The sequence below is a fragment of the Engraulis encrasicolus genome, chromosome 18 (genome assembly GCF_034702125.1).
Source record: "Engraulis encrasicolus isolate BLACKSEA-1 chromosome 18, IST_EnEncr_1.0, whole genome shotgun sequence".
NCBI classification, from domain to species: Eukaryota; Metazoa; Chordata; class Actinopteri; order Clupeiformes; family Engraulidae; genus Engraulis; species Engraulis encrasicolus.
Window position 1 is genome coordinate 6,097,277 of NC_085874.1, and position 26,338 is coordinate 6,123,614.

Consider the following 26,338-nt stretch of genomic DNA (forward strand, 5'->3'; position numbering starts at 1 on the left):
AAAATAAGTAGCTGTCCGTCTCATCATTTCAAATGTGTCCAGTTATTCAACTGTGGGGCATCACGTTGCCAATCATTGATTGATTGATTAATTAATTGATTGATTGATAGCCCAAAATAATTTCAAACTATTTACGACTCTACTTTATGGTGGGTAGGCTTCAGCATCATCGCTTTGTTCTTATGGTGATTGTACCAGGATCTGTGGGCTAGGTGCTTATTGCAGGCTACAACAAGTTAAGGGGTATCTTAAATAAGCATTTAAACAATATTAAACGATGCATCATCACATCACATACAATCATACAATCCAGCTTCACACAGTTTTAGGATTTAAATAATTTACTTCAACAAGGAGATATATAAGAAACTTTTGTTACAGAAACATCACCAAAGAACAAAGTGAATGTTCATTAAAATCTCAATTAAAACGAGGGATCTGAAATTAAACACTAAAACAAAATGTCAGTCAGTCTTAAACAGCGACGTACAGAAAATCTCCCGTGACATCCATCTGCAATACATAAATATGACACAATTCATTATTTGGTAAGATATTTATGTTGCCGATATACCAACATGTATAATGATGCACTGTTTTGCTTCATGTGGAGGCAAGAGATTATATTATTTGCAACCAATTTTTACAAATGGTGGTCGTTCCTCTTAAAGACTCATCGTCCCGGCTTCATCATCAAGCGACGTGCCTCACAACTTCAGGAATGCAAAGGTGCCAATACCAGTGGCGACCCCCCTCATGGTTAACAGCATCAGTGGGCCACTCTATAGGCCAGGCCTCAGCCTCTGCACTGCATACTGTACAGAGAACATGGCAGAGGATGCTGTCTGTCTGCCTGTCTGTCTGTCTGTCTGCCTGTCTGTCTGCTCTGGCAGCAACAGTCTGGCTGGTGTGTTTGTGTGGGGGGCAGTGTCATGTATACTGGGGTTGAGTAACATGAGGTGTGTGTGTGTGTAAGTGTGTGTGTGTGTGTGTGTGTGTGTGTGTGTGTGTGTGTGTGTGTGTGTATGTGGTTATAATTCACAGTCAAATTTTATAGTCACTGATTGGCCAGATAGGTGTGGTGTGTGTGTATGCATATCCATGTCTCTCTCAGTGTGTGCGCGTGTGTATCAAAAGTGGTTATAACTCGTAGTCAAATCTGTAGTCGTTGGCCAGGTAGATCCTGCGGAAGATGAGTGCGGTGAGGGCGAGCGTGAGCAGCACGATGAGCACGGCGGAGCCCGTCTGGCTGCCGTCCGCCACTGGCTGGGCCGCCGCCGCCGCCGCCGGGAATGCTGGGAAGGTGGCGCGACGCGGCTGCTGCTGCTGGCCTTGCTGCTGCTGGGCACGGCGTTGCCGCGGACTCATGGAGTGCGTGCTGCTGCTGCTGTTGGCAGGGACCGTAGTAGAGGAGGAGGAGGTGGAGGTAGAGACTTCCTCACTGCTGCTCAAAGCGGAGCCCTCAGCCTGGGGAAAAATCATTCAATCAGTCAATCAATCCATCAGGTGAAGGAGTAGCTTCGAGTGTGGGCTGTATTGGGGCCGTGTCACTACGTGTCACTAGTTTATGATTGACGTTTCTACACCTCTTGGAAGCAATACCAATGATTTGGAAAGCAATCTGATGAGCTTGTTTTGTTCCGTTTCATTTTATAAAATCGAAAAATCAATCAATCAATCAATCAACCTTTACAAAGTGTTTACACAACTGGGAAAAAGTATAGAGTCAACACATTTTCACATCTTTTTAAATGCAAAAAATAACTGGAAAAATCCAGGTGACGCCAAACTTTTAAATGGTAGTGTATGTAAATGTCCGTCTGTTCCCCAAAACTCTTTGGCTTTCTTGTTCACACAGAGTGTGGGCTGTATCAGGCCTGTGTCAGGTTTCACACAGACCTAGCGTGTCATCACGTTACATCTGCTTCATGCGCTCTATTGGCTACGCTCAATGACTTTCATCGGGAGTACGAATCTCAAACAGCAATTTCAAACAGCACAGATAGGCGGCTTGGCCAGGCTGACTTGGTGGCAAAATGTTGTGGAACCTCAAAGACAGCAGGCCTCATTACAGTGTCTTCAATCGCACGTAATTCAATTAGACCAAATCCTCAAAATGAAGAACATCGCAACGCAACTTCTTCAGATCAGCCGCTTTGGCTGCTTTTTTTAAAAAAACCCTGAAATGAGGAAACGATGGCAGCATATTTTATTCATGGGCATTTCAGCAAAAGTTCTGAGCCAGCATATAAGCTACTCTCGCAGTCCCTCTTGGCAGACGCCATCGGCAGACAGATGGCAGATACCACACAGCAGCACACTCATGCCAGTGCTTAGAAAACTCTTGCCTCCTGCAAGAGCGTATTTACAGCGCTCCATGATGAGTAAACAGGGTCTATGGGGGAAACTGGCTCACTAATTAAAGAAGGGCTTGGGGCATCACCGTCACAGGGCATGGAAGAGTCTATGGGAAGGAGGGGAAAGCAGTAAATAATAACCAAGTGAAGATAAGGAAAAAAGCCTCAAGTCTGTAAGACTGCCAGCTGGGGTTGGAGGAGCGGGAAGGGGGACTGTAGTATTTTTCAGAGCTTAACTACAGTAAAGTCAGTATCTATTAAACAGTGGAAATGCTGGGGTTAAGGCTCTTGAGTTTGGCAAAAACAAACCTGTGGATTAGGTTGGTGGTACGAATCCCATGTTACACATCTATCACTTGTTGAGCAGGACACTGAACCTTACATAGCTCCATGTACCGTAGCCAATACCCTGCACCTAAAAATGGTAAGTCGCTTTGAATAAAAGTGCTTGCTAAGTCTAAATGTAATATGATGTAATGAATGGATTTTGTGCCGTCTCTAGCGAGCAGTCAACAAACTGAACCCATTTAAGTATATCCCATTTAATTACTGCAACCAGTAAGTGCCATGCTAGTCATTGCCTTTTCTAGCCATCTAGCCTATCTGCTAGCCAGAGTTTTGTTGTCAGTTTTTTCCGTAGAAGATTATTGCATTTAAATACAAGCAATTGATGCAGCTCCTGTGATTTGTCACACCAAAGAATAAGTTACCCGTCTGTGGCTAGTGAGATCGACATTGTTACTAGCCACAGCCTAGTTTTACCAACATTTGGCCGGTTGGCAGGTGCCCATGTCCAGCCCTGCTGCACCTACAAGGTATTGGATGTGCACTACACTCTCGACTTCAATTCTTACCTGCTCACCACAGGGACTTGTGTGTGTGTGTGTGTTGTGCTGGCTTTGCTGTTCAAAATAGCGAACTACCACTTTAAGTATTAAGTAAGGATAAAATCACAGCAGTGCAGCAGTGTGTGGGTATGCATCTCAGTATGCATCTGCATTATCAGTTGGGACTGTTTACCGGCACCTGCAAAGTATTGGGTGTGTGCACACTCTCGGCTTCCAATTCTTACTGGCTCACCTCAGGGGCTTGTGAGTGTGCCGTGCTTCCTTGACTGTCTGAGACGGAGACGGAGGCGGAGGAGTTGTGGTCGTCTCCGTCCTGGCTGCTGGTGGCTGCGGGGCTGGCTGACGCCTGGCTCGGTCCGGCTTCGCTGGATACGCTGCCCTCAGCCTGCAGGGAGACACATACAAGGGTTGCATAATGAAACTGAAACACCTGTCATTATAGTGTGGGAGGTTTCATGGATAAATTGGACCAGCCTGGCTCTGGTGGCAAATCTTCATATTGCACTTGTAAGAGCGGAGAGTGAAGGTTCAATTATCAGGGTAAGAGCACAGTTTGCTTAAAATATTGCAATGCACACGACATGATGGGTGACGTATCAGAGTTCAAATGAGGACAAATTGTTGGTGCGCGTCTTGCTGCTGCATCTGTGACCAAGACAGCAAGTCTTTGTGATGTATCAAGCCATAATATCCTGGGTAATGTCAGCATACTACAAAGAAGGGCGAACCACATCCAACAGGATTGACTGCGGATTCAAGAGGAAACTGTCTGAAAGGGATGTTCGGGTCTAACGGGCTGGTGAGCGGGAGCCTGCACAAGTCCACTTTGCAACTTGACATTAAAACTCTAGTCTGTTTCCTGTGCGGATGTGCGCCGGCTGTGAATATAGTCCTATTGAAATGAATGACCCAAAACATAGGCGATAGCCTGGGCTTCTCGCGGATAAAACGCGCACACAGACTGTACAGGGTTTAAAGGACGCCTGAAGTCGAGGAACCTCTCGCATGAGAACCTGCACCATCACTGGTAAGAGGCAACAGCATCATTCTGGACGGCCTGAAAACAGCAACAGAGCTCTCTCTGCCGTTAACCACAACATGTTATGGCTCCCATCAAACAGAAATGGCACGGATTACCGAGTACCCACTCACAATGGCTTAGGCCTGAAACGCGTCTGTGATGGATATGGTTTACATGAATAATGGGATTGTGAGTGCAGTGCAGCTTAGGCCTGTGAGCGCAGGGCAGCAACTCAAACCCAAAATCATTGTTTTACCTTGAAAGAGGAATGCACCCCACCACCTACCCCAAATATACAGTTTGGTTTTAGACAGTACAGCTCTCCTGCACGGGTGCATGTAAGGATGTTCATGACACCATGTTTTTTTAATCTGCTTACTTTTAATGGCAGAGGAGGCAGGATGGCTTACGCTTACTCACCAGGGGGGTGGAAAGGTCATGGAGGGGGCACTGCATCAGGCAACAACATGAGATGGTTTTTCTGTTTAAATGTTTTTTTTGCCTTAATTGTGACAGGACAGTCAAAGCATGAGACTGGATGGGACAGAGAGAATGGATAGGGTTGGGATATGACCCTGGCAGGATTCGAACCCGTTATGGGTGCGTTGATGTAGTGTGCCACAGCTCACCTAGCATGACATGGTTTTTAGCACAGCTCCAGAATGTAGCCATTGTGGCCACATGTGCAATACACACAATTTGAGAGGCACAACTCAGCGTTTTCCTTTACTGAACCAACACAAATGCCAGTAAGACAGTCCAAATAAATCAATGTAATTTGTTCATATTTCAGTGGAATATTGTAATGGAAGTTAAGGGAACCTCTTCGCTGTGCCCTGGGACTGAAACGAATGGTGACGATAAGAAGAGCATCACTTTTCATTACTGAAATACTAATTCCATGATGCATACACTGAGTCTTCAAAGCACTTTATGCAATACCGGTATTTATGTCCATGTGGTAACAGAGTGCTTGTGAGGAGATGCACGCTGTCCATCATCAGAAAACGTTTAAAGCCACAGCCATTTAACAGACTGGCCGGTATGCTGTACCCTGTAGGCTACACTTAGTGAATTAAATCACAATATAGAGGGGATTAGCACATGTGGAGCTAGGGCTGGGTTAGTCAGCATGCTTGGTTTGAAGGAGATCTCTGCAAACTCAGTGCAAAGCTAAGCATAAACTATGTTTAGAACATGTCAGTAGGATTATTTCCACTCAAACTGTTGGCACTGTATCTATAGTTGCATATACTGAAGTGCATATATTACACTTCAAAATGGCACACATAAGTGCATATAGTGCCTGGAAAGGAAAATTACATTATAAAATGAAAATTGGAACTTTAAATGGCCATTTTGCACCATGTTTTTCAAATGCCATGACCCAAGTCTGAACCCAACAAGTGATGGCTTTGTTCTGGGTGGTGTGGTGTGTACAGTAGACTAGAGTACCTTGAAGCTGATCTGCTGTGCGAGCTGCTGGGCTTGGCCGTCCTCCGGGCAGGGAGTGCTGTTGGGGGAGAGAGCCAGCAGCGCCGACTGCATGGAGCAGCCACACACCTCGCAGCTGAAGTCCTGAGACCTGGCAGCAGCAAAACAAAAGGAAAAAAAAGGCAAAAGATGAAGAAATGGCTTCACAAAAAAAAAACAAAAAAAACAGGCATGGATACCGTAAAATACCAAATAATTGCAGAGTTACAATTAACCGCCAAGTCGCAAAAGAATATATTCATAAATAAAGGCGAGTACCAAATACAAGCAGGGTCTTTTCATCCACTACACTACCTCACAAACCTGTCGGTAGGAAAAAGAATGGATTCCCCAAATTAACCCATTGACGCCTAAGGCACCTGCAAAAAAGGGTGCTGAATGCCTGAGCCCTTTTTAAGAAAAGCTGCCCTCAGTCTATAAAAACCTAAATATCTCAGCTTCTGAAGCACATAAAAATATGCACTAAGTTGCATTTAAACGCTAAGACCCTCATCTTTCATTAGAATGTGTTCATTCATATCAAACAAACAGAGATTTTTAATAAAGTTGTCTCAAATCTCATGAGCCTGAATGTTGCGTAATGCAGCTCCAGGCGCCAGGGCCAATGTTGCGAAATGCAACATCAGGCATCAATGGGTTAAAGGAATACACAATGAGAGACCAAACAAATAAACATTGACTCAGACAGAAACACATACTGTAGTTCAATACCTCACAGTGTGCTGAGCTGAAATAGTTAATGAAAGCCATTTGGTAGGACTTGTAGGACATTGTATTGCCATTGCTCACTACAGTGCCTGAGTAGAGATGTGAGCCAGGCAATGGAGAAATCTACCACTCTAATTTGGAGAGATGTATTAATACACAGCAGGTCTCTTACCAGATGTTTACATGTCATTGATACAAGCAGAGCTTTGGGGATGTACCACTTTACTTCAGAAAATCAATATTTCATTAAACAGTTTTAAAGTACTACACCAATAATAGGACACAGTGAAGAAGTAACAGAAGACCTTTAGAGAAACTGTTTTCCAGTGAGGACACCGTGCTTGTTGTAGTGGCAGGTAGACAGAACACCTTCTAGAAACTGTTTACAGTGAGGTGCATGTTTCTTTTCTCCCGATGGTTCAGCTTTTCAGATGACATCTTTGTCTTGGAGAGATGTTTCTCTCCCTGTGGATATTTGCCACTTGAGCGACCTTGAGGACTCTTTCCAGCGTGTGTCCGCCCGACTACCCACCACGACATTTCATCACAAGGTTTTATTTTTTTGTTCTTGAGTCTGAACTGACAAAGAGATGATCGGCCTGAATAAAAATATGGATGGTTGTGTTGTGTCGTGTCGTGTCTGCACTCTGGCTGTGAGGCATGCAGTTGAGTGAATTGAGTGACAGTGCACACAATTACCAGGAGCACAAAGGCAGGCAGGCAGACAGGCACCGAGATGAGACCAAAAGTGAAGTGCTGCCTGTCTGTCTACAAAGCAGCATTTGTGCTGGGATGAGAGAGAGAGAGAGAGAGAGAGAGAGAGAGAGAGAGAGAGAGAGAGAGAGAGAGAGAGAGAGAGAGAGAGAGAGAGAGAGAGAGAGAGAGACAGAGAGAGAGAGAGAGAGAGAGAGAGAGAGAGGCACAAGGTACTCTTTTCATAAGGCAGCTATGAAGGAGAGTTATTTATAGTTATAGGCAGAAGAGTAAGTTCCTTGCTGTCACTTCCAATTAACACATGATAATGAGAGTGGCACTTGTTTCAAGGACCCCCCACCCCACTCTCACGTGTTAATGGACACGTTGTCACGCTTCTGGTACAAGCCTCCGTCTAATTAATTACATCTCTGAGTCTCATTTGGAGTACAAAGAAAACATGTGGCAACATGCAGTGGTCAGTGACTTCCTATTTTCAGAACAAAAAAACCCTTACAGACGAATGATTCATATGTGTGAGGGAGACCATTACATCCCTGGTGTAATTCCTGCATCATAGGAACTGATAAATATTGAATTCATGACAGGTGTGGCAGAAATCATCATACTCTCGACCATCTTCAGATTTGAATCTAAATACTAGTTGCAAAGCCAAAACATTTAGAGGGTAGGATAGCAATTAAGTAATGCTCCAAAACAGTTTAAGCTATATTCAGAAAAAAACCCAGGCTACATTAATGTTAGCCTTGTTTTTTATGAGCGCTTGAAAGGTGTCAGCATGAGACTGTAAACAACCACTCGGTTGATGTGACACGCATGAAAATCAACAGAGTTAAAAAATGATCTGCACCTGAGCCCTCCCTGGTCAAGCCACCATTAGGGGGTGCAGGACAAAAGAGCAGGTGAGCTGAGGAAAAGTGGTGTGTCTGTGTGTGTCTGTGTGTGTCTGTGTGTGTATATCTGTACAACAGCTCCTCTCAACTTCTTTGCAAAGGGAAAGAAGTGAGAGAGAGAGGGCAGGAAGACAGTCAGTATGTATACATGCACAACTTAGTCGAGCTACAAGCAGTAATATAGCTACGCTTATAAGCGAGGAGTTTTCAAGAAATTGAATACTGTGCTGTAAGAAATCAAATTATTGAATGAGGTATGCTGCCACGAGAATTGGGTTGAGGCAGTTACCACGGCAAACTACATTTGTAGTGGGATTTCTCGCATTAGCGATAGCAAATAATCTCTACTTTGCCTCTTGCTAACTTCTAACTGACACATTTTAAAGCACAGCCTACAAGTTGATAATGGCAAGTCCCAAACTTCAGCAGAAGCGCCAAATTCGCCTCTTCCTTCCTTCCTTCACTGCATGCAGCTGAAAAAAAAGCAACACGAGCGTCCTACCTCCCTCTAGCTCAATAATCTGCACAAGCTCCATATTTCTATGACTCTACCCTTGCTGATTATTTATAACTTTTTTTTGTGGTAATTTGGTAACTTCCAGAAGGGAGAGTGCGTGCAAATCGGGGAGTGGCTAGCCAATAGTCTGACTAAGCTGTATACATGCCAGCATAGGTCAACTAAGAATCGCATTATCTGGCAAGCATAGTCCAATTCTGCAAACTCCAGTTAGGTTCGATTTCAGCTCGACTAAGATGTGTACATGACTTTTACAATTATTAACTTTAGTCGGACTAAGCCAATAATTCAAACGTCTTCAAGTGCATGTATCGCCACTGAGTTAGTAGGTGAGGGGGAATCATACTTTTTGGCCAGAGCTCTTCTCTCCTCGGGGGTGTAGTCCAGCGATCCAATGGCTCCCTCTCCTTTGGTCGGCATGAATCCGATGATGGCTATTAGAGCGGTCCGTACTGAAAAAGGGAGAGAGAGAAAAGATGGCAGGACAAAAAGTTGGCTTTGAACACAAGTCCAGACTTCAGAAAGTGTATCAGTTGTATGTTTCACAGGTATTGTTGATACAAAATTGTCTGCAGAAAAAAACAAGACGCCCCAAGTCAAAGTCAGAGCAGAAACTAAAAGCAGTACATGAATATAACAATATGACACTCCTACAGCTGTGACCAGGAGCTTTTGGATGGAGTGAAACAGACAGGCGTGCCAAAGTTTGATATGGGGTGACACTCTGTGCTTATTGTGTTCGCTCTGCTTTCATACTCTATTCACCAGCACTAAAAATCTTTTAGAAAAATGGGGGAAAACACTGATTGAACAAATCAGGCAAAAAAAGTAAAGGACGCAGAGGCACAGTATGATTTGCATACTTCCTTCATTTAAATTCAAATGAAGCCGGCGCTAATCCTTCCTGAGTATCCCGTTCCCGCCAGGCAAAGGAGTGAGGATACTAAATATAACACAAGAGGAGATACAGAGAGGAGTAGAAAGTACAGCGGAGTAGAAGAAAGGAGGAGGAGGGGGTTTTGCTCATGTACTGTACGCGAGAAGCTGAATGAAGTGAAGTGATTTGAACAGTAGACAATTGCCCTTCCTGCCATCCTCGTCATCATGCCTGTGCATTCAGCATTTTCCCCAGTCCACACGCTGTATGCTGTTGATTATTCATGTGCTCTGTTGGCACTTTGGATTAAGAAGTGTCTTCTAAATGTGACGCAATGTAACACACAGAATTTGAAGAATGTGGATGACTAGTAATTTTCATAAATCTTTTTTTTTTTAGATTTCATTTTAAGGAGGCATCGCAGTGGGTTAATGTCATCTCAATTCAAAACAACCAAACTGTCATCATACTGATATTAGCAGAGACATTAAAAATACCATGGGAAAAAAGACATACGGGCTAGTGTTTTGGAGAAGGGCTCTTGAAATACACTACATGTTGTCACTTTGCATGCAGTTAGAATACAAGGCGACAAACCGACTTTGAGTGTCATGAAAAGTGTTATATAAAACGTATGCATTATTATTATTATTATTACAAGGTCAAAGACAGCTGGACTATGTGTGTGACAAAGGTAGCGATGGGATCCTGGAGCAGATACACACTACTCAGGATGGGACAGTGTTGTAAGTTGCTTTGGATAAAAGCATCAGTTAAAGGGCAACTCCTGCCAATTTCAATGTGGTGTTGTATTGCTCACCCTACCCTTGACTTGTCAGCACCAGTGCCATTTTTAAAAAAATGAGCATAGGCCTACTCCAAATATTTTCCCAAAAGGTGTCACTGTTTGCTAGCTGTCTGCTGATGTTGCATAACCTTTTGGATGTTTTTGGGAATAAATAAAAATGTTTTTTTGAAATGTAAACAAAAGTTGCCCCCATTAGATCAGCTCATATCTCGGAAAGGGTTGAGCCAAAAAATGCGGCGTCACCGGGTACTGACAAGTCAAGGGTAGCGTGAGCAATACAACAGCACATTGAAATTGGCAGGAGTTGCCCTTTAAGTGTAGCAGTAAATGTCTTGGGGCTGATACTCACTGCTCCAGGATGGTTGCCAGGTCTCCGGATGGTGACCCGAGATGCTCAGACAGATTTTCTTGCCCACCTCGAACCTTCCATTTGGCTGGAAAACAGAAAAAAAGAAAGGAGTATGAGGTCTTTTTGATTTCAAAAGTTCTGCATTGGCTGACTAAAGTCTGATTGTACCACCAAGGAATATGTGATGTTATGACAGTGACAGACTGCTCCACATCACTAAACTCAAACTGAACTTGTTCCCCATCTCAAACGTTCCACTTGGTTGAAAATAGAAGAAGGGAGATTGAAGGGTTGTCACATTTTCTACAATGATTGCTATGAAGGTAACTACAGCTATTTCAAGAGTTCCATTCCCACTGACCAATGATGACGCCTGTTTCTCATGACCATCAATAAGCAGAGGGTGGGATGTCTGTACATTCTAATCACGTCTGATCAGCTGACATTTCTTTTCTAAAGCCCGATTTGGACGGGACTTTTATTACCTATGGACCCCCGGTAATTCGGAATAATTACGGAGAATGTCTGAGTTCTTAAGTCCTGTGCGAATGTGCCATGTCCGCGATTTGTGAAGTAATAATTCCGCCGCGAATTACCTACTGTATTTCGGCGAAACACAGACGTCCTGGGGTAATTTCACATAGGCGCGCCGTCTGTACCCCCTTATAATGTCTGTGAATTGAGTGAATAACAGACGTTTATTTATCCCGTCCGAATACGCCCCGAAAAATCACGGAGGTCCGGGGGTAATTGCGAATTATAGGTAATAGGGATAGGTAATATTTATCACGTGCGAATCGGGCTTAATTCAGAAAATTTGCTCTGAAAGTGATCCCAACGATATCATCCAGCATGTCCCCATTGTTATTGTACAGTAGTTGATATGTGAATGGCAGCATTCACTAGAGTTAAAACCATTTTCACAAAGTTATATATAGTCTTTTTTTTCCGTTTCAAAAGTTCCGCATTGGCTGACAAAGACGGATTGTGCCACTAAGGAACGTGTGCTCTCATGACGGCTCCACATCCCAAAGATCAAACTGAACGGGAACAAAGGAGGAGGAGAAAGCCAAGATGGCAAGCCGTGCCTTCAAAGACTCGGCTGTATAGGAGTGTGGGTAGATTTGAAAGAGGTGACACAATCACTTTAATCATTACACTCCCTGTGACATGAAAAACAATGACTCTTTACCTACCACTGTGGAATACTTTGCACTTGAAAAATGTCTCAGTTTCACAGAAGAATGTGTAATTCATAAGCACCGACAGGAAAACTAATAAGAGCCTTGTGTATGGGGCTTGTGCAGAGCATGCTACTTCGAAATCTCTGCAGTATCCAGAGGACAAATAAGGATCGCCTGATGTCAAAGCATCTTGCTGGGGAGCCTTTGATCATCATGTTTCATGTCGTGTAATGTACGTTTTTTTCCCTGTCCTAGTGGGTTTTTTTTCTATCAGGGACGGGGGAGATTAGTTGCATCTCCGAGAAGGCACCCTAGACCCGGTTTAGACCCTACGGATACGGATTTTTTTGTGAACGCATGTAGACGTAAACAGTTTTAGTTCTCTGGAAAACAAACATTGTAACAAGTTTTAAGAGAGTTTGAATTTGTGGAAGTTTCGGAAAATACATCTGAAACAGATGTGTGTAAACAAGAAACTAAAGAAATGTGTATGTTTCAAAAGCTATGACATGTTTGCCTGGTAAAGAGCCAACCACCTGGCAAATGATTCTGTGTTCCATGCTGATTTGTGTTCTTTCATTCCATATCAGCGGGATCAAATATAAACAGAGAATATGTGGGTCAATGATGCTTTTTGGGCTCAGACGTCAGGTAGTACAACCACATCTAATGCCCATAAATAAATGAATGAATGAATGAATTAATGTACTGCAATGCATGTGCAAAGAAAAAAATAATCCACACAATAGTGGCATTAGCTGTGGTTGCACCACCCTAAACTGTCCCAATACTACATCATTGACCCATGAATGGATTTTCAAAAATCTGTTATGCGCAAGGAGGTCTGTGGGGCTTCTCCCTGTTAGCAGTATGACGGTTGGGTAGGTACGTTTAATGAGGTCTTGGTGAGCTTCTCACGGTAGATAAGTGTAATGAGAGCTCAGTAAGCTCCTCACCGTTAGCAGTATGATGCTGGGAGGCTTCATGGGATACTCTGGGGGGAGGACGATCCTGCCGTGGTAGACTCCTCCGTCAAAATCAGAGTCTGGTGGTCCCCGCACAGAGAAATGCCATTCAAACAGGTTGTCCTAGGGGTGGAGTAGAAAAAGCAGGACCAAGTATATTTCAGTGTATGCATGGGGTTAAGTTGTTTATAACCGTTTATAATCATGTTTTTGGAGTAACCGGTTTATTCACATGCTCATGTAAACTGAATAAACAGTTTTAATAATCGGTTTATTGCCGTTATCGGTTTATGAGAAATCTGATTTGCACAGGTAGGTTTTTGGCTAATAAACTGATTTCTGAAGACATGTATCCAGCATAATCGGATTATTATCAGAATATTGACATTCTAGAAGGATAAGTAGCCAATCACAAGCCTTAAATTCTAGCTTCATGTCACACACTTGAGTGGAACACTGGCAACCGACGGACTGCATATAAACAGCAATAAACCGTTTACTCCAATAACCTGTTTATTTCAATAACCTGATTACTGTGGTAATGTAAACAGGCTCTATATGAGCCAAACTTAAGTCCATAGATTACAACAGACAGGAGGTAGGGATAAGGTATATTAATAAGTGAGTATTTTTCAACATTCCCGAGTTGTCGTTAATAAACTGCAGTACTTAGTTTGGAGATACCTGTCCCAAAAATGCCTTACATAATGTGACCAAGGTTTATTACATAACACGTTCAAAGCAAAAAATGACTTAACCTCCCTCTCCTCTTCACACTGTGACACGGGTTACCTCACCCACCAGTTACCTCACAATTACAAATCCCTGAGGGCTCACATTTGTGGCAGACACTGAGAGGAGCTAATTCCTGATAGTTTCCTAGAGTGCCTTCAAATATGCATAGCAAAACTAGCCCTACTCACCCACAAGCCTGTGTAACCCTGCATATTCCGTAGTCCCCCACAATCTGTAATGTATTGGTGTATTTTGTCCTCTTTTGCACTTCTTTACTGCTGTACTCTGTATTCCCCCACACTTGTATTTTGCTATGCATGTCCGTTTGGTTAAAATACGGATAAAAGTATCTGTTAGATGAAATATAATACAATGTAATTCCAAAAGCCTGAAAATGTGAGTATGCGCTGATTCAGTGTGTATGCCAACATACCTCCAGTGGCTTTGCAAGTCATTCTAGATAATAGTGTCTGCTAACTGTAATGTAATTCCAAAAGCTTGAAAAGAAGGTGTGCTGGCTCGGTGTGTAGTACACCCTCTTACCTCTAGTGGCTGAGCGTGATAATGTTCTGTGGGGTCTCGGAGTTCGGCTGCCTCCTTCATCAGTCTCTTCACAGCTGTAAAACAAATACATTGGGGGAGACTGTTGACATCCAAGATTTTTTAATTCCCACCAACAAGGATTTGCAAAACATTGATTTTTGACAGGTGTGCAGCCCAAACTCAACTAATCTTTAACACAGACTGTGTAAAACCCTCTCGTAATGTTGCTGCATGGAGAGAAGTTGGTGATTTGGATTACTTTGACAGAGATTTTTTTTACAGTATGGCATACAAGCATTGCATATTCTATTACAATATGGAGTGGCTAACACAAACCCATAGTACACCCACAAATAATTGGGCCCCGACGTGTTCGTAAAGACTTTTTTCCGCCTACACCATGCCACTGGGAAGACACTAAGGAACCGGAGAGAACACAGCAGGCAGTGGACATGAATAGAGAAAGACAGAGCATGATACTAAGGCCTACGACACACACGCACGCACACGAGCACACACACGCACGCACGCACACACACACACACCTTGCTTTCACACCGACATGCTCATCGTATCAGTTTTGGTGGTGCAGCTGGAGAGTCTTGAGTCACGGTCTGTCACATCCCCCTGCGCCCCGCTGCCTGCCTGCACCCATCATAACACCCTGCCCTGTCATTTAGAAAGTACTAAATTTAACTGTACTTTCAAATCTGTGAGTAATTCAAGTAGTAGCTCATTAAAAATGTTTCCCCAATCACGTGCAAGGATTTTTTCTAAAACCATGCCTTCGGAGAGTTACGCCTATGGTGTTGCTCCAGACTGATGTTGTGAAGCAAGGCGGTTTCCTCAGTCGAGTCAGAATAGACCTGATCTGGACCCCACAGAGAATAATGGATGTGAAAAAATATTGAAGAGAAATATGAGAGACACGAGACGCAGCAATGCAGATAACCACAAGCCTGTACTGTAAATAAAGACTCCTGCCTGGGAAACCATTAGACCTGATGGCCTCAATGAAATACCTGCTGCAGTTTTTCATGCAAAAATATTAATCACATAGAAACAAACGCCCTTCATTATTGATCCTCTGAACTTTTCTGAGACACAGAATTTTGCATTTACAGCAATAAAAAATCATCAAAAATATCAAGAAATAAATGCTTAGAATATGTCCCTCAAAGTGTATGGTAAATGTCTATAATACGCAATGTGTACAATACATAGATGCTTTTCACTTACTGAATGAAAATATGCATGCAACTGTTCATGACAGTCTAACAATATGGCCATTATCAATGTATTTTGCACTTTTCCCTCTTTTCTTGCAAGACATAGGGTCCTGTGCAAAGACTCAGGTGAAATGGATATCCCCATAGCACTCATATGGCTGACACAAGAGTCACAGAGCTCAAGCTCTGGCATTGTCACTGTGTCCTTCTCCTCTGTCCAAATTGGAAAAATAATTGTCAAAAGGGTGAGCATGACAAACCCATTTCTCGAAGGAAAATTGCCCCGGAATCCAATTGTACAAATTGACACAGTGCGAAAAAAAGGATGTGGCCCATTTTTTTAGCAGTTAAAATACAGTGAACGAGAGGGACGTTTCTTAGGGCACGTGCTCCATCAGTCTTTGCCTTGGGCAGAGAGAGAGAGAGAGAGCGAGAGAGCGAGAGAGACAGAGAGACAGAGAGACAGAGAGACAGAGAGACAGAGAGAGAGAGAGAGAGAGACAGAGAGATAGAGAGACAGAGAGAGAGAGCAAAATAGAGGGGGACATGTCAACAGTGCAAAATCACAAACTACAGGAGAGCAAAACTGACAAACGGGACGCTGTGAACTCGAAGATGCAGAGGTCGAGAGATCCAAGTTGAGAAATCTCATCCCTCAAATCAAGACCCAAAAAATGACTCGTGACACAGCTAGGCAGCAGAAAGCACAACACTTCTGCCAGCCGAATGCCATAATGTTTCTGGGGAGGAATCTTGGGTAGATGAACGTGATTAGCTGTTAATTAGTTTGAGACTGGTGCTTCCATCAGGCCCTGAATTCATTTTGGAGCTGGAGGGCAGAGACAGTGAGATGATTAGGCTTTTATCATGTTGCGGCATGTGCCTAAAGTGATTTTCAACTTCTAATGATGCTAATGATGACTAACTACCAGTATCCACTGGCAAAAGCAAAACAAAGGCTAGTGCCAACTAGTAGTCATTTATGCATGCAATAGTGACTGGCAATAAACATGCTGTTGCATAATCTTGGTTCCCATCTTACTTTAAACACAAATCCTGTTCTATGTTCTATGCTGATATCTTTGTGCAGAGATAGTCTACATCTCTGTAGAAGGCAGGAAGACAGTAACCAAGCTCACCTAGGCCACCTAGGGCCTCTGCTTAATTTTATCACACTCCAGCTAATAGCTTACCCAAACCAAACAGCAGTGGAAAAGCACCTGCCTGCAGATACCTATTTTTTGAAAAAGCGTTCCCTTACAGAAAACAGTTTCACATTACTGAGCTTGGCATGTGTGTGTAAAAGTATTTGAAAATGGGGATGGCAGGGGATGTTACAATCTATTTCAACAGTAGCTATGCCTGGATGTGTGCGGCAGTATCTTTACCAACTCGGGCCTCAGTAAACTGAAGAGTTACAGGGCCTGATACTTCAACAGCTGTATTTGCTTCAGATTACATAACGGGATTCGGCAACTCAGAAGCATGCCGCAGTAGCGGATGCGTGCGTGACAATGGCTTAAGAACTTAAAACCTACCATAACAAGTACACCAGCCAAACACGTGCACCAAATGGGGAAACCAAAATCGAAACGTGCACAGTGTACTAGTGCGTGTAACCTACCAGTCAAGTGCAAAATATTGGATTCATTCTATTGCAATGTCCTTGTCAAGAAAGATTAAATCACTTATCCCATGGGTAATAATCTGCCTAGATACAGAAGTAGCCAATTCAAAACTTGATATAGGAAGACAAATTGCTTTAAATGCAATTCATCATTTAGATAAGCAGCATTTTTGGCTACATATCTCACCCCATCCATCAGCATACCCCCACCTCCCAATGTCACACTCTTACACGGTATAGGCCTAATAGGGGGTAATAATATTGGGCTCATTTTAATCATGTCTGAAATTAGTCAATCCGGAAAGTATTCACAGCGCTTCACTTTTTTCACATTTTATTATCTTACAGCCTTATTCCAAATGCTACAAATGAATCTCTGTTGTCAAAATCCTACACAAATTATTCCATTGTGACCATGTGAAAAACAAGTTGTCTTTGACAGTTTTGAAAATGTATAAAAATAAAAAGCAAAGAAATCATATTTACAAAAGTATTCACAGCTTTTGCTTAATACTTTGTAGAACCACCTTTGGCAGCAACTACATTCATTTTTTTCATTTCGAAATGAAAAGGGATTAAAAGGGAAGTCATCGGTGCGTGTTTCAACCTTTCAGTACATTGAAATTGTAAATTTTGGGCGGAATTCTCCCGTCTCCACTTAAGTCGGTTTTACGCGCGCACATTTTACGCGGTCTTATCTTGCGCGTATTCTCCCCTCTGGAACGTCGCCACACCCCTCGCGCTTAACTCAGAAAAACAGCGCGTAGCCCAACATAGGCGTGATATATGCTAAATGGGGGGATGAGTCTCCGCCAAGTTCATCAGTTGTGGCTACAAAGAAACTATGGAGCATGGATTTTCAGATCAACCATGTGAAAACCTCGGCAGTCCATTGAGATCCAACACTGAACTTTAACTTTGAATTTAAAACCACGTGCCAAAAGTCCTCTTGCAAAAGCGTTTCAAAATCTATCCTCCGCTCCTTTCCATAAACACAAGGCAAGTAGTGGAGGTGAGATAATGAGAAGTAAACGCGATGTGTCCCATTCGTGGGAACTGCAGCTCAGCGTTTTGGAGCCCAGCAACAGCTTGATTGAAATAATAAACATCATGAATCGTGTTGCCTACATAATATCGGAGATTAAAAACGTATTTAAAATGCTGGTCGTTGCATCTTAATTCCCCCAGTAACAAACATTGTATATGCTGACTTTTGAAAGTGCCTCTCCACGTCTCACACAGCAGCAACATGATATTAATATTATGTGAAAGGGAAAACCATGCTTGACTAGCCAGATGATGCACTTTTTTGGTAAAATCCACTTGTTTACCACCATACATGCTTCAAGGCGATTAAACTAGACCACCAGATGAAATGTGTCAGCAATGCCAAACACATACTGCCACCTTGTCTGCTTTCATCATTCTATGCAGCAATGTGTAGGCTGTGTGTAGTTCAAGCTTACAAATCCTTGCAGATGCCTAGCTCCCAAATCTATGCACTAAAACAAAACAAAAATACTTGGCTACAATTTTATTGCAAAAGCAAGCTACACTTAAAATCATCCATAGTGTCCTTTGCCGTGGCTCAAATGGCTAGGGCACAGTGTTACGTCAGGGAGCTGGGTTCAACTCGATTCCGTCCGGAGGTCGTTTCTCATGTATCTTTCCCACTCGCTTCCTGTCACCATCTCACACTGCCCTATCAAATAAAGGCATACAAGCCCCTGAAATATTTTTTTAAAATAATGGACCTGAAATAAAAATAACACAGCATTTTGCGTTCACAAGCTCCTTGGACTGCCACCACACCTGCCTCCTGCCAACAGTCTAATAATAACGAGCAGAGGTGGGTGTCAGGTTGGTTGGCCCTTTGATCATTACACTCTTTGTAAGACTGACAGCCTGCGCCATAGTCACAGAGCTCAAGACTAAGAAGATGTGTTCAGAAATACACACATGCACACGCACACGCACACACACAAACACTCACACACACACACCTGAAAACGCGATGTTTTCTGAGCGCAGCTAAGATGTCACATAAATATGAATCACAAATGAATCATGATTGTAAGCCCTGTAAGCTTAGGAGAACCTGTGCCCAGGGTCCATCTAGACAAGTGGTTCTCAACCTTTTTTGAGCAAACACCCCCTTCACCTCATCATAAGCCTTCTAACGCCCCTTGACCTATTAAAAAAACATAATAGACTAATGCCCCCAATTGCAAATAAGTGAATTATTTTGAGAAAATACTTTTTAAACCTACATGACATGCATTTTGCAATGCAATGCCCAATACAAAAACATCAATTTCCCAACTCCCTCCAAAATGGATTGCAACAAAACTCTTCAAATGCACCTTGAGGATGAAACATAGAAATTGAGAGCCAACTGATGATGAAGGCGAAAAACTGACTGATAGATAGGGAGGCCTCATCTGCCGCTCAGGCTTCCAACACACTCACAGGGTAAATCAGGCCTCCGATGCTGCCCCTTGCACGTGGGGAAGCCAAGGGGATTACAATCTTGCCAGCAAAATCATCTTATGCAATGCATTTTGTTGTAGTAGTGCGCAGGAGACAGCGGAATAGAGTTCAGTGAGTCTTCAAGATATGAGATGTCATTATGTAAAAGTCATAGACAATGGCCCTGGATGATACGCGCGCACACACACGCATGCAGGCACGCACGCACACACGCACGCATGCACACAGCATCAGCCGCAAAACCCAGAGCTGACAGTGTAAGAAATAGCCTAGGCTAGGCACGTCTATTTGTCTGGATATGAAAAGCTACAGTAAGGGGTGCGGCTATAGGCGAGGCGGACACAGTGACCAAAGGCGACATTTTCAGTATGGCCAACCATCTGTCTAACCAAGTCCCTGGAATGACATGATCAGCGGAGGCAATAGACTCCCTTGCCTGTGACGCGATATTGTCCATCTTCATCACAATGAATTTTGAATGAATGAATAAATGAGTACACCATCAATGAATGAATGAATGGTCAGGGAAGTCTGATACTGTAGAGATACTAAGCCATCATTGAGACAAATAACTGTACTAAACAATTCATAATCTTCCCTCCCTTCAGCAATGTGAGTGGAGGGCCATAGAGAAACACAGAAGTGGAAGGAGAATGTATTGTGCTTAGAATAACCTGCCTTTTGGAGTATACAATGACAAAAATATAGTTTCAACTCGATATTGTGAAATTTGATGTTGTTTGACAGCAATATTGACATCACAATATAAATTTGATATATTGCACAGCCCTACGCTATAGGTTTGCACATGATTTGGGCTGAATATACACCCATTGAACACAGGACAATACACATATTATCCATTTCCTTGTTGTAGTGTGGTTTCAGAATGTTCTGAACAGACCTGTGATGGAAAGTTACAATTTACCTGACTATCTTTGAATGAACACCAATTACACAAAAATGCTTCCATTGACCATTGGTCAGAGTGACCTAATGGCTAGGGGTTTGTCTTGAGAACATGTTTTAATGCCCCAATATTAAGTAAAATACCAACTATTTGACAGCAATGAAAAGTAGCTGTTCATATAGGCTTTTTGTCAAGGCGTCATTCAGTGAAATGCACATTTTTATGTGAAAATAAAGTCAAATTCCTACGAAACTTCTTTGAAAGTCCATTGGGAAACTCCAACTCCAACTCCCATTGTCATTGTGACACAGCACTCCACAGCACCCAAGTGAACACTGCACACTGCACACAACGAAATTGCATTTATGCCTCACCCGTGCAAGGGGGCAGCCCTCAGTGGCGCCCCATGGGGAGCAGTGCGGTGGGACGGTACCATGCTCAGGGTACCTCAGTCATGGAGGAGGATGGGGGAGAGTACTGGTTGATTACTCCCCCCACCAACCTGGCGGGTCGGGAGTCGAACCGGCAACCTCTGGGATGCAAGTCTGACGCCCTAACCGCTGTTTGTTTAGCACAACACATGTGGGGGCATACAACAAATGAATAATTGTGTATTTTTAACTGATTTTCTCTTCGGTGGAAAAACTTCTTAAAGCCAAATGGGTAAAATGCACTTGGTGAAAGACTACAAACACTGCAAAAAATATTTCCAAATGCCTTTTACTAGAAAATTTTAGGTTTGATGAATACCTTAAATATAGCCCTTTACTATGATATGTAGCTTATTTCAGTTTTTTAACGGCATCCATATGTTTTTTGCATTACCAACTGTTTAACACCGTATTACACTGAATGACATTTTATAGGTAAAAATGCATGTTCCTTACTATTTTCTGAACAGAAGAACTCTACACTTCAATGTACCCAAAAAAAGTTGAAAAGGGGTGTCAGGGAACAGTTTTATTTGTTTGAGTCCTGAAAATCCTGTTTCGTCTTTGACCCAGCTACATGTGGTGATGTACTCCCCCCAACTGGATTAGTTCAGCTTTCACCAGGTATTAATCACTGAGGCCTAGTCTAAAAGGCACATCTCAATACGCGTATTTTACAGGACTGACAGTCTGACGCATATGCTTACTAGTGTGCTATGGCATATTTTCTAGTAGCATGCACCCCTGGCCAAGACACACAGAGGTCAAACGATCCAGGGTGCACATGCCCTTGCACTTCATTCAAAATCTATTACTGCATGCAGTGCTTTATTATGAATTAAAATAGGCCTACCGGTAGACAGCAAATAAGCACCTGTTAGCATCATCTGGCTTGACAAAGAGGGAATTGAGCGAGTTCACTCCAACTGCACCGCATGAACAATAGACTTGCTAGGCCAAGCAGTTGGATAAAGTACGCAGAACGAACTTGTAGCAAGTACACAGAACGCTTGTTTTTGTTTACATTGTAGCAGCTGCTAGTCCTTCGGTCAAACATGAACGAAGCAGACAACATGCAACTTCCTTTCCTAGCTAGTCAACCCAATAACAATCACGTTGCCGTTCCAAAGTGAACAACACTAAACGACTGACTCCAACTCGTGAAATTTATTTCCAATGGAGCACGAAGAAACCTTTACAAAAATCACAGGGCTGGCTAATCCTAGCTAGCCACTGCAGTTAAATAGTTGGTCGCTGCTAGCTAGTTCAGTGGCTAACAGCTGGCTCAGTATTAACATACATTTATTTGAGGCAGTTAAGAGCTAACGCCCAAACACAAACAACCGAAAGTCAAACTGCAAAAGGTTAATGCATACCTGGGCTCTTCAAGTTATATTTGCTCTCCATTCCGTTGACCCAGCTTCTGTGTAAATAGGACAATAGCTAATTCAGTTGCAGAGGAAGGACTACAACTCTGCACTTGTTCTATTTTTCACTCCGAAAGAGGCCGCAGTTAACAAACCAAGAGTATTGAGATGTAGGATCAAGCAAAATACTTCAACGGAAAGGAAATAAACCTATATATTGGTTAGGGTTTCTGTTGTAACAACTCTGAACTGACGTGGCACAGTTTCCCCTAGTTCTAGTTTCGTTAGCCAGACACGGAGATGTCACATGAAGAACGAAAACAGGAAGTTATCACACGTCAGCTGTGAAGAGCAATGTGGTGAAATATTATTGAGTAGAGTTCTACGGTGTGCAACTTGTGCATTGGTTTGTGAGTTACTTTGACTCAAAGTACGAGTTTACTAGTTTTGTAACGTGGCATTACACGTCGCCACCCTTTCTAAATTAGCCTACATCCCTGACATCACTCACTGCAATCCATGTTTCATGTTGACATAGGCAATGGATACTTTTTGAAGTTTAATTGTCTGCTAAATAGCGCGCTCTCTCTCTCTCTCTCTAAAAAAATTTGAGAGACCACTGTATGTTTTTGAGTAAAGCAAACATTGTTGTTTAATTCTATAAACTACTGACAACATGAATTTCGAAAGAAAATGCTCATGTAGAGCATTTATTTTGTAAAACATTACAAATTCTTTAAATGACACAAACGATGCAATGTTTTCATACCTCAAAAGGCAAAGAATACAAGATGCATTCGTTTTAAAACAACATAAATTGTTTTAACTTGGAAAGAGTTCAGAAATGAATATTTGGTATAACCCTGGGTTTTAAGCTTTCATGCATCTTGGCATTCTCCCAACTGGTCTTTCGCACTGTTCTTGACCTAATTTCCTTACTGGTGCAAAAAAGTTGCTGAGTTTTATTGATGGCTTGCAACCATCCCTCTTCCACTTGATCACGTTTCAAAAGCTTTCAATGGCACGCAGGCCTGGATATTGGGCTGTCCATCTTTGGTGATGATCTGTGCATGCTTCAGCAAGGCTTGAATTGGGCAGATTCATCTTTGCTAATGGCGTGTCACTGAAGTCATATACAAAGTTATGGGCCAAAAGTTGTTTCCTTCTGTTCTGACAATGCCCCAAAGGACTGTTTTTTTCAATTTCCAAGCCACGCAGCTTGGTCAATCAAGGTGTGGATGGAGGACCAACAGATCAATACCCTGTCATGGCCAGCCCAATCTCCATGCCTGAGTCTCATGGAAAACCCCTGAAATGGAAAAGGAAGAGAGGTGGTCACAAGCCATAAAGCAAAGCTCAGCAACTTGAATCTTTGCACGGGTGGTAGAATTGAATCATTCAAGAACATTCTGAACTCCTCCTAAGTTAAAACATTACCATCATTTTGTTTTCTTTGGATTTTTTGAGGTCTGAAGCCATTACAGAAAAGAACAGAAAAGTGGTGGTCTCTCATTGTTCGAGGTGGTCTCTCATTGTTTCCCACGGCTGTATATTGCAGGGGCTTTTACGCCTTTATTGAGGAAAGTGAATATTGTAACAGAGAGAGATAGAGGTGGGGTAGGGTTGGAAGGTACCTAAGCTGGACTCCTACTTCCTCCACGCGCAAGTAGGCCTAAAGATAGCCTAGAGCATTGGTGTGGCTTTGTCAAATGAAGATGGGTAAATGAGGCCTATTAATGCGCAAAATCTTAAAATCAAAGTAGGCCTAGTGATGGCAATTTCCACTACCCACAGACTCCTCAGATAAGGCCTTTGCTTAATTTAGGCCTTTACCCTGGGTTTATGAAACTTGAAATGGATCCAGAATATAGGCTTAACAGCAAACGCCAGTAAATGTCCAACAATGCAGTTTATTTCCCACTAGACGCAGTATACAGACTTGACAAATAAACATTTGACATCACTGAAATCCCTGGAAAATGCATTACTGCAGAATGGCCACTTGATGGCGCAAAGAGAACAGAGTTGAGCATCAGCTGTTGACAAGTAGTCACCCATCGCCTCCAACACCTCCCATTGACCAACGCGCGTCTGCTGTCCCGTAGAGTACGTCTCAGCATGTCTTTTGGAGTTTTGACTGAAAGCCGTCTACATGTTATGAATAATATACCAAGGTAGGCTGTGCCTTTTTGTCACTGTTTGGCTCAAGAAATGCTGTCGTGTTGCAGTTAGTCCTACACCAACTTGGTCATGGACATTGCAGCAGGTTGTTTTTCCATGAGAAGGCATTCGCAGCTGTAAAATTTGGGGTGGCGTCACATGAAGTAGTTTGTTTATTTTGTGCAATGGCACAAACGAATTTGAAACAGGTGAGCAAACTGAACATCTTTGAACGTTGGTGTCGAATAGGAGTAGTCTCTGTTTGTGAATCCCCCAGGGCAAACCAAGAAGGCAGGGTATTTTCTCCCGAGGGATAAACGACTGAAAGTCTGTTGGTATGGCCCAGCATGACCAGTTTCACACTTTTCTTGGGCTGTAGACAGGATGCAACAATTTGCCTCTTCTGTGTCGTTTTTGTTCTGCCTGCACCAAACTTATTTGGTTTTCCTGTAATGCATTGGTAATGTCTTTAGTTGCGCACGAATTGAATTTTATTCTGGGGTTTGGCGACGTGCATAGATTGACCATTCCAAAAGACACGGAAACGCTTGTAGGGGAGATGGAAGGGTTTTTTTGGGGGGGAGATGGAAGCTTGCCTTGTGTGTTTTTTCCACAGGTGTGCAGCAAAGTTTGCAGCTGATCGTTTGAATAATATGTGGACACTTTTTATTATTATTATTTTTTTAATGTTTAATTTTTTGAGGTGTGTGTGTGTGTGTGTGTGTGTGTGTGTGTGTGTGTGTGTGTGTGTGTGTGTGTGTGTGTGTCTAGAAAGCTATTTGCTGGACACACAAATGCTATTCGTGTGTCTACTGACATGAGACGACAAATAATGCAATGCCTATATCTGAGCCTGTGCCTTGTGCCTGTGCAACACCCCCATGTTGATCTAAAATCACATCCATATAAAGCAATACAAATGTGTTACGTTGATTTGAGAAAGTCCTTACATTTTGGGAAGCGCCAAGCATTTCCTTGATACAGGACAGTAGGCCTACAGTATGTGAGGCCTTGCTTAAAAAAGAAAAAGAATGGCAAAAAAATCTAAGAATGTCATTCTGGAAATCTGACACTGGGGTGTGGTTTAGTTTAGAAATATTACATTTCAAAAGAGGCCTGTGATTTATGATCACCAATAAAGCATGCCAAGGAGACGGATGGGGCGATGGTTTTAGGAATTTATATTGCCTAAGCTTAAACCATAAAGACACCAATTTCAAAAAAGTTGCTTGAAAAGAGAAAAGACTTTTCTTCACCAAGGCACTCCAAAAAGTATAGTCAAAAATGTCTTTATTATGACATGTCCATTAAGGACTTTTAAAAGTGCCCACACGTAGCGGCAGTTGAGCCTTCTTCAGGGCAGTGATACCAAAGAAACTCAAGAGAAAGAACAATCTCTTGGTGGGGAATGCATTGGCCATGGTGTAGTACGGGGGCGTTGCCTGAGGACACGAGTGGATGGAAAATTAACTCCCTTGCGTGGTCATTGGTCAGTGGGTGCGATGGATGCCATTTTCGTACTCCCTTGCACATGGTCAGTGGGGGCGACACCATGATGGATAATTTGTGGCCAAGTAACGGCAGCTGTTGGTCAGCAGTAATTGCTGGGGGTAATTAAGGACAGCTGACAGACATTCACGCTGTCCTATGACCTGTTCCACAGTGAATAACATTTCCGTACTCCCCTCGCCATCATTTCCTACTACGCTGCAATGACGTGAGTAAGCCCTCTTGTCTCAAGCCTCTTTGGTGATACTGACACAGTGAGCCTTTTGTTAGACAAACATTCCACCTGTTGACTAGTTGATTGCCCACAATTAGTGCACCTCCCCCACCACAGACTTAAGTGTAGCTAAGACCCGCCCCCAATTTCAATTGAGAACAACGTAAGCCCTTAGCACAGAGCTTCTGTTATAACCTCATTGTCACCAAACATGATCATGTCCAAGTCTTAATACTTAAGACTCTGCATTGTCTTAGCAATGTTGTTGTGATGTAGTTCTAGTTGACTGTTTTTAGTAAAGAGTGAATAGGCCCGTCGAGGGGCCCATCTGCAGTAAAAGGCTACCACAAGGCCTAGGCTTTGACAATAAGGGTGAACATCAGACTGA

At 42.8% G+C, this 26,338-nt stretch overlaps 1 protein-coding gene across 1 annotated transcript; it reads right to left on the reverse strand.

Moving 5' to 3' along the window:
* Positions 1-298: 298 nt before the first annotated feature.
* ube2j1 (ubiquitin-conjugating enzyme E2, J1) lies at positions 299-22,368 on the reverse strand. Its single transcript, XM_063222869.1, has 8 exons — positions 22,077-22,368; positions 14,014-14,087; positions 12,727-12,858; positions 10,587-10,671; positions 8,899-9,004; positions 5,682-5,811; positions 3,438-3,590; positions 299-1,467 (listed from the first exon to the last, which is right to left on the reverse strand). The coding sequence occupies exons 1-8, from the start codon at positions 22,105-22,107 to the stop codon at positions 1,141-1,143; spliced, it is 1,038 nt and encodes a 345-aa protein (XP_063078939.1). The 5' UTR covers positions 22,108-22,368; the 3' UTR covers positions 299-1,140.
* Positions 22,369-26,338: the final 3,970 nt, after the last annotated feature.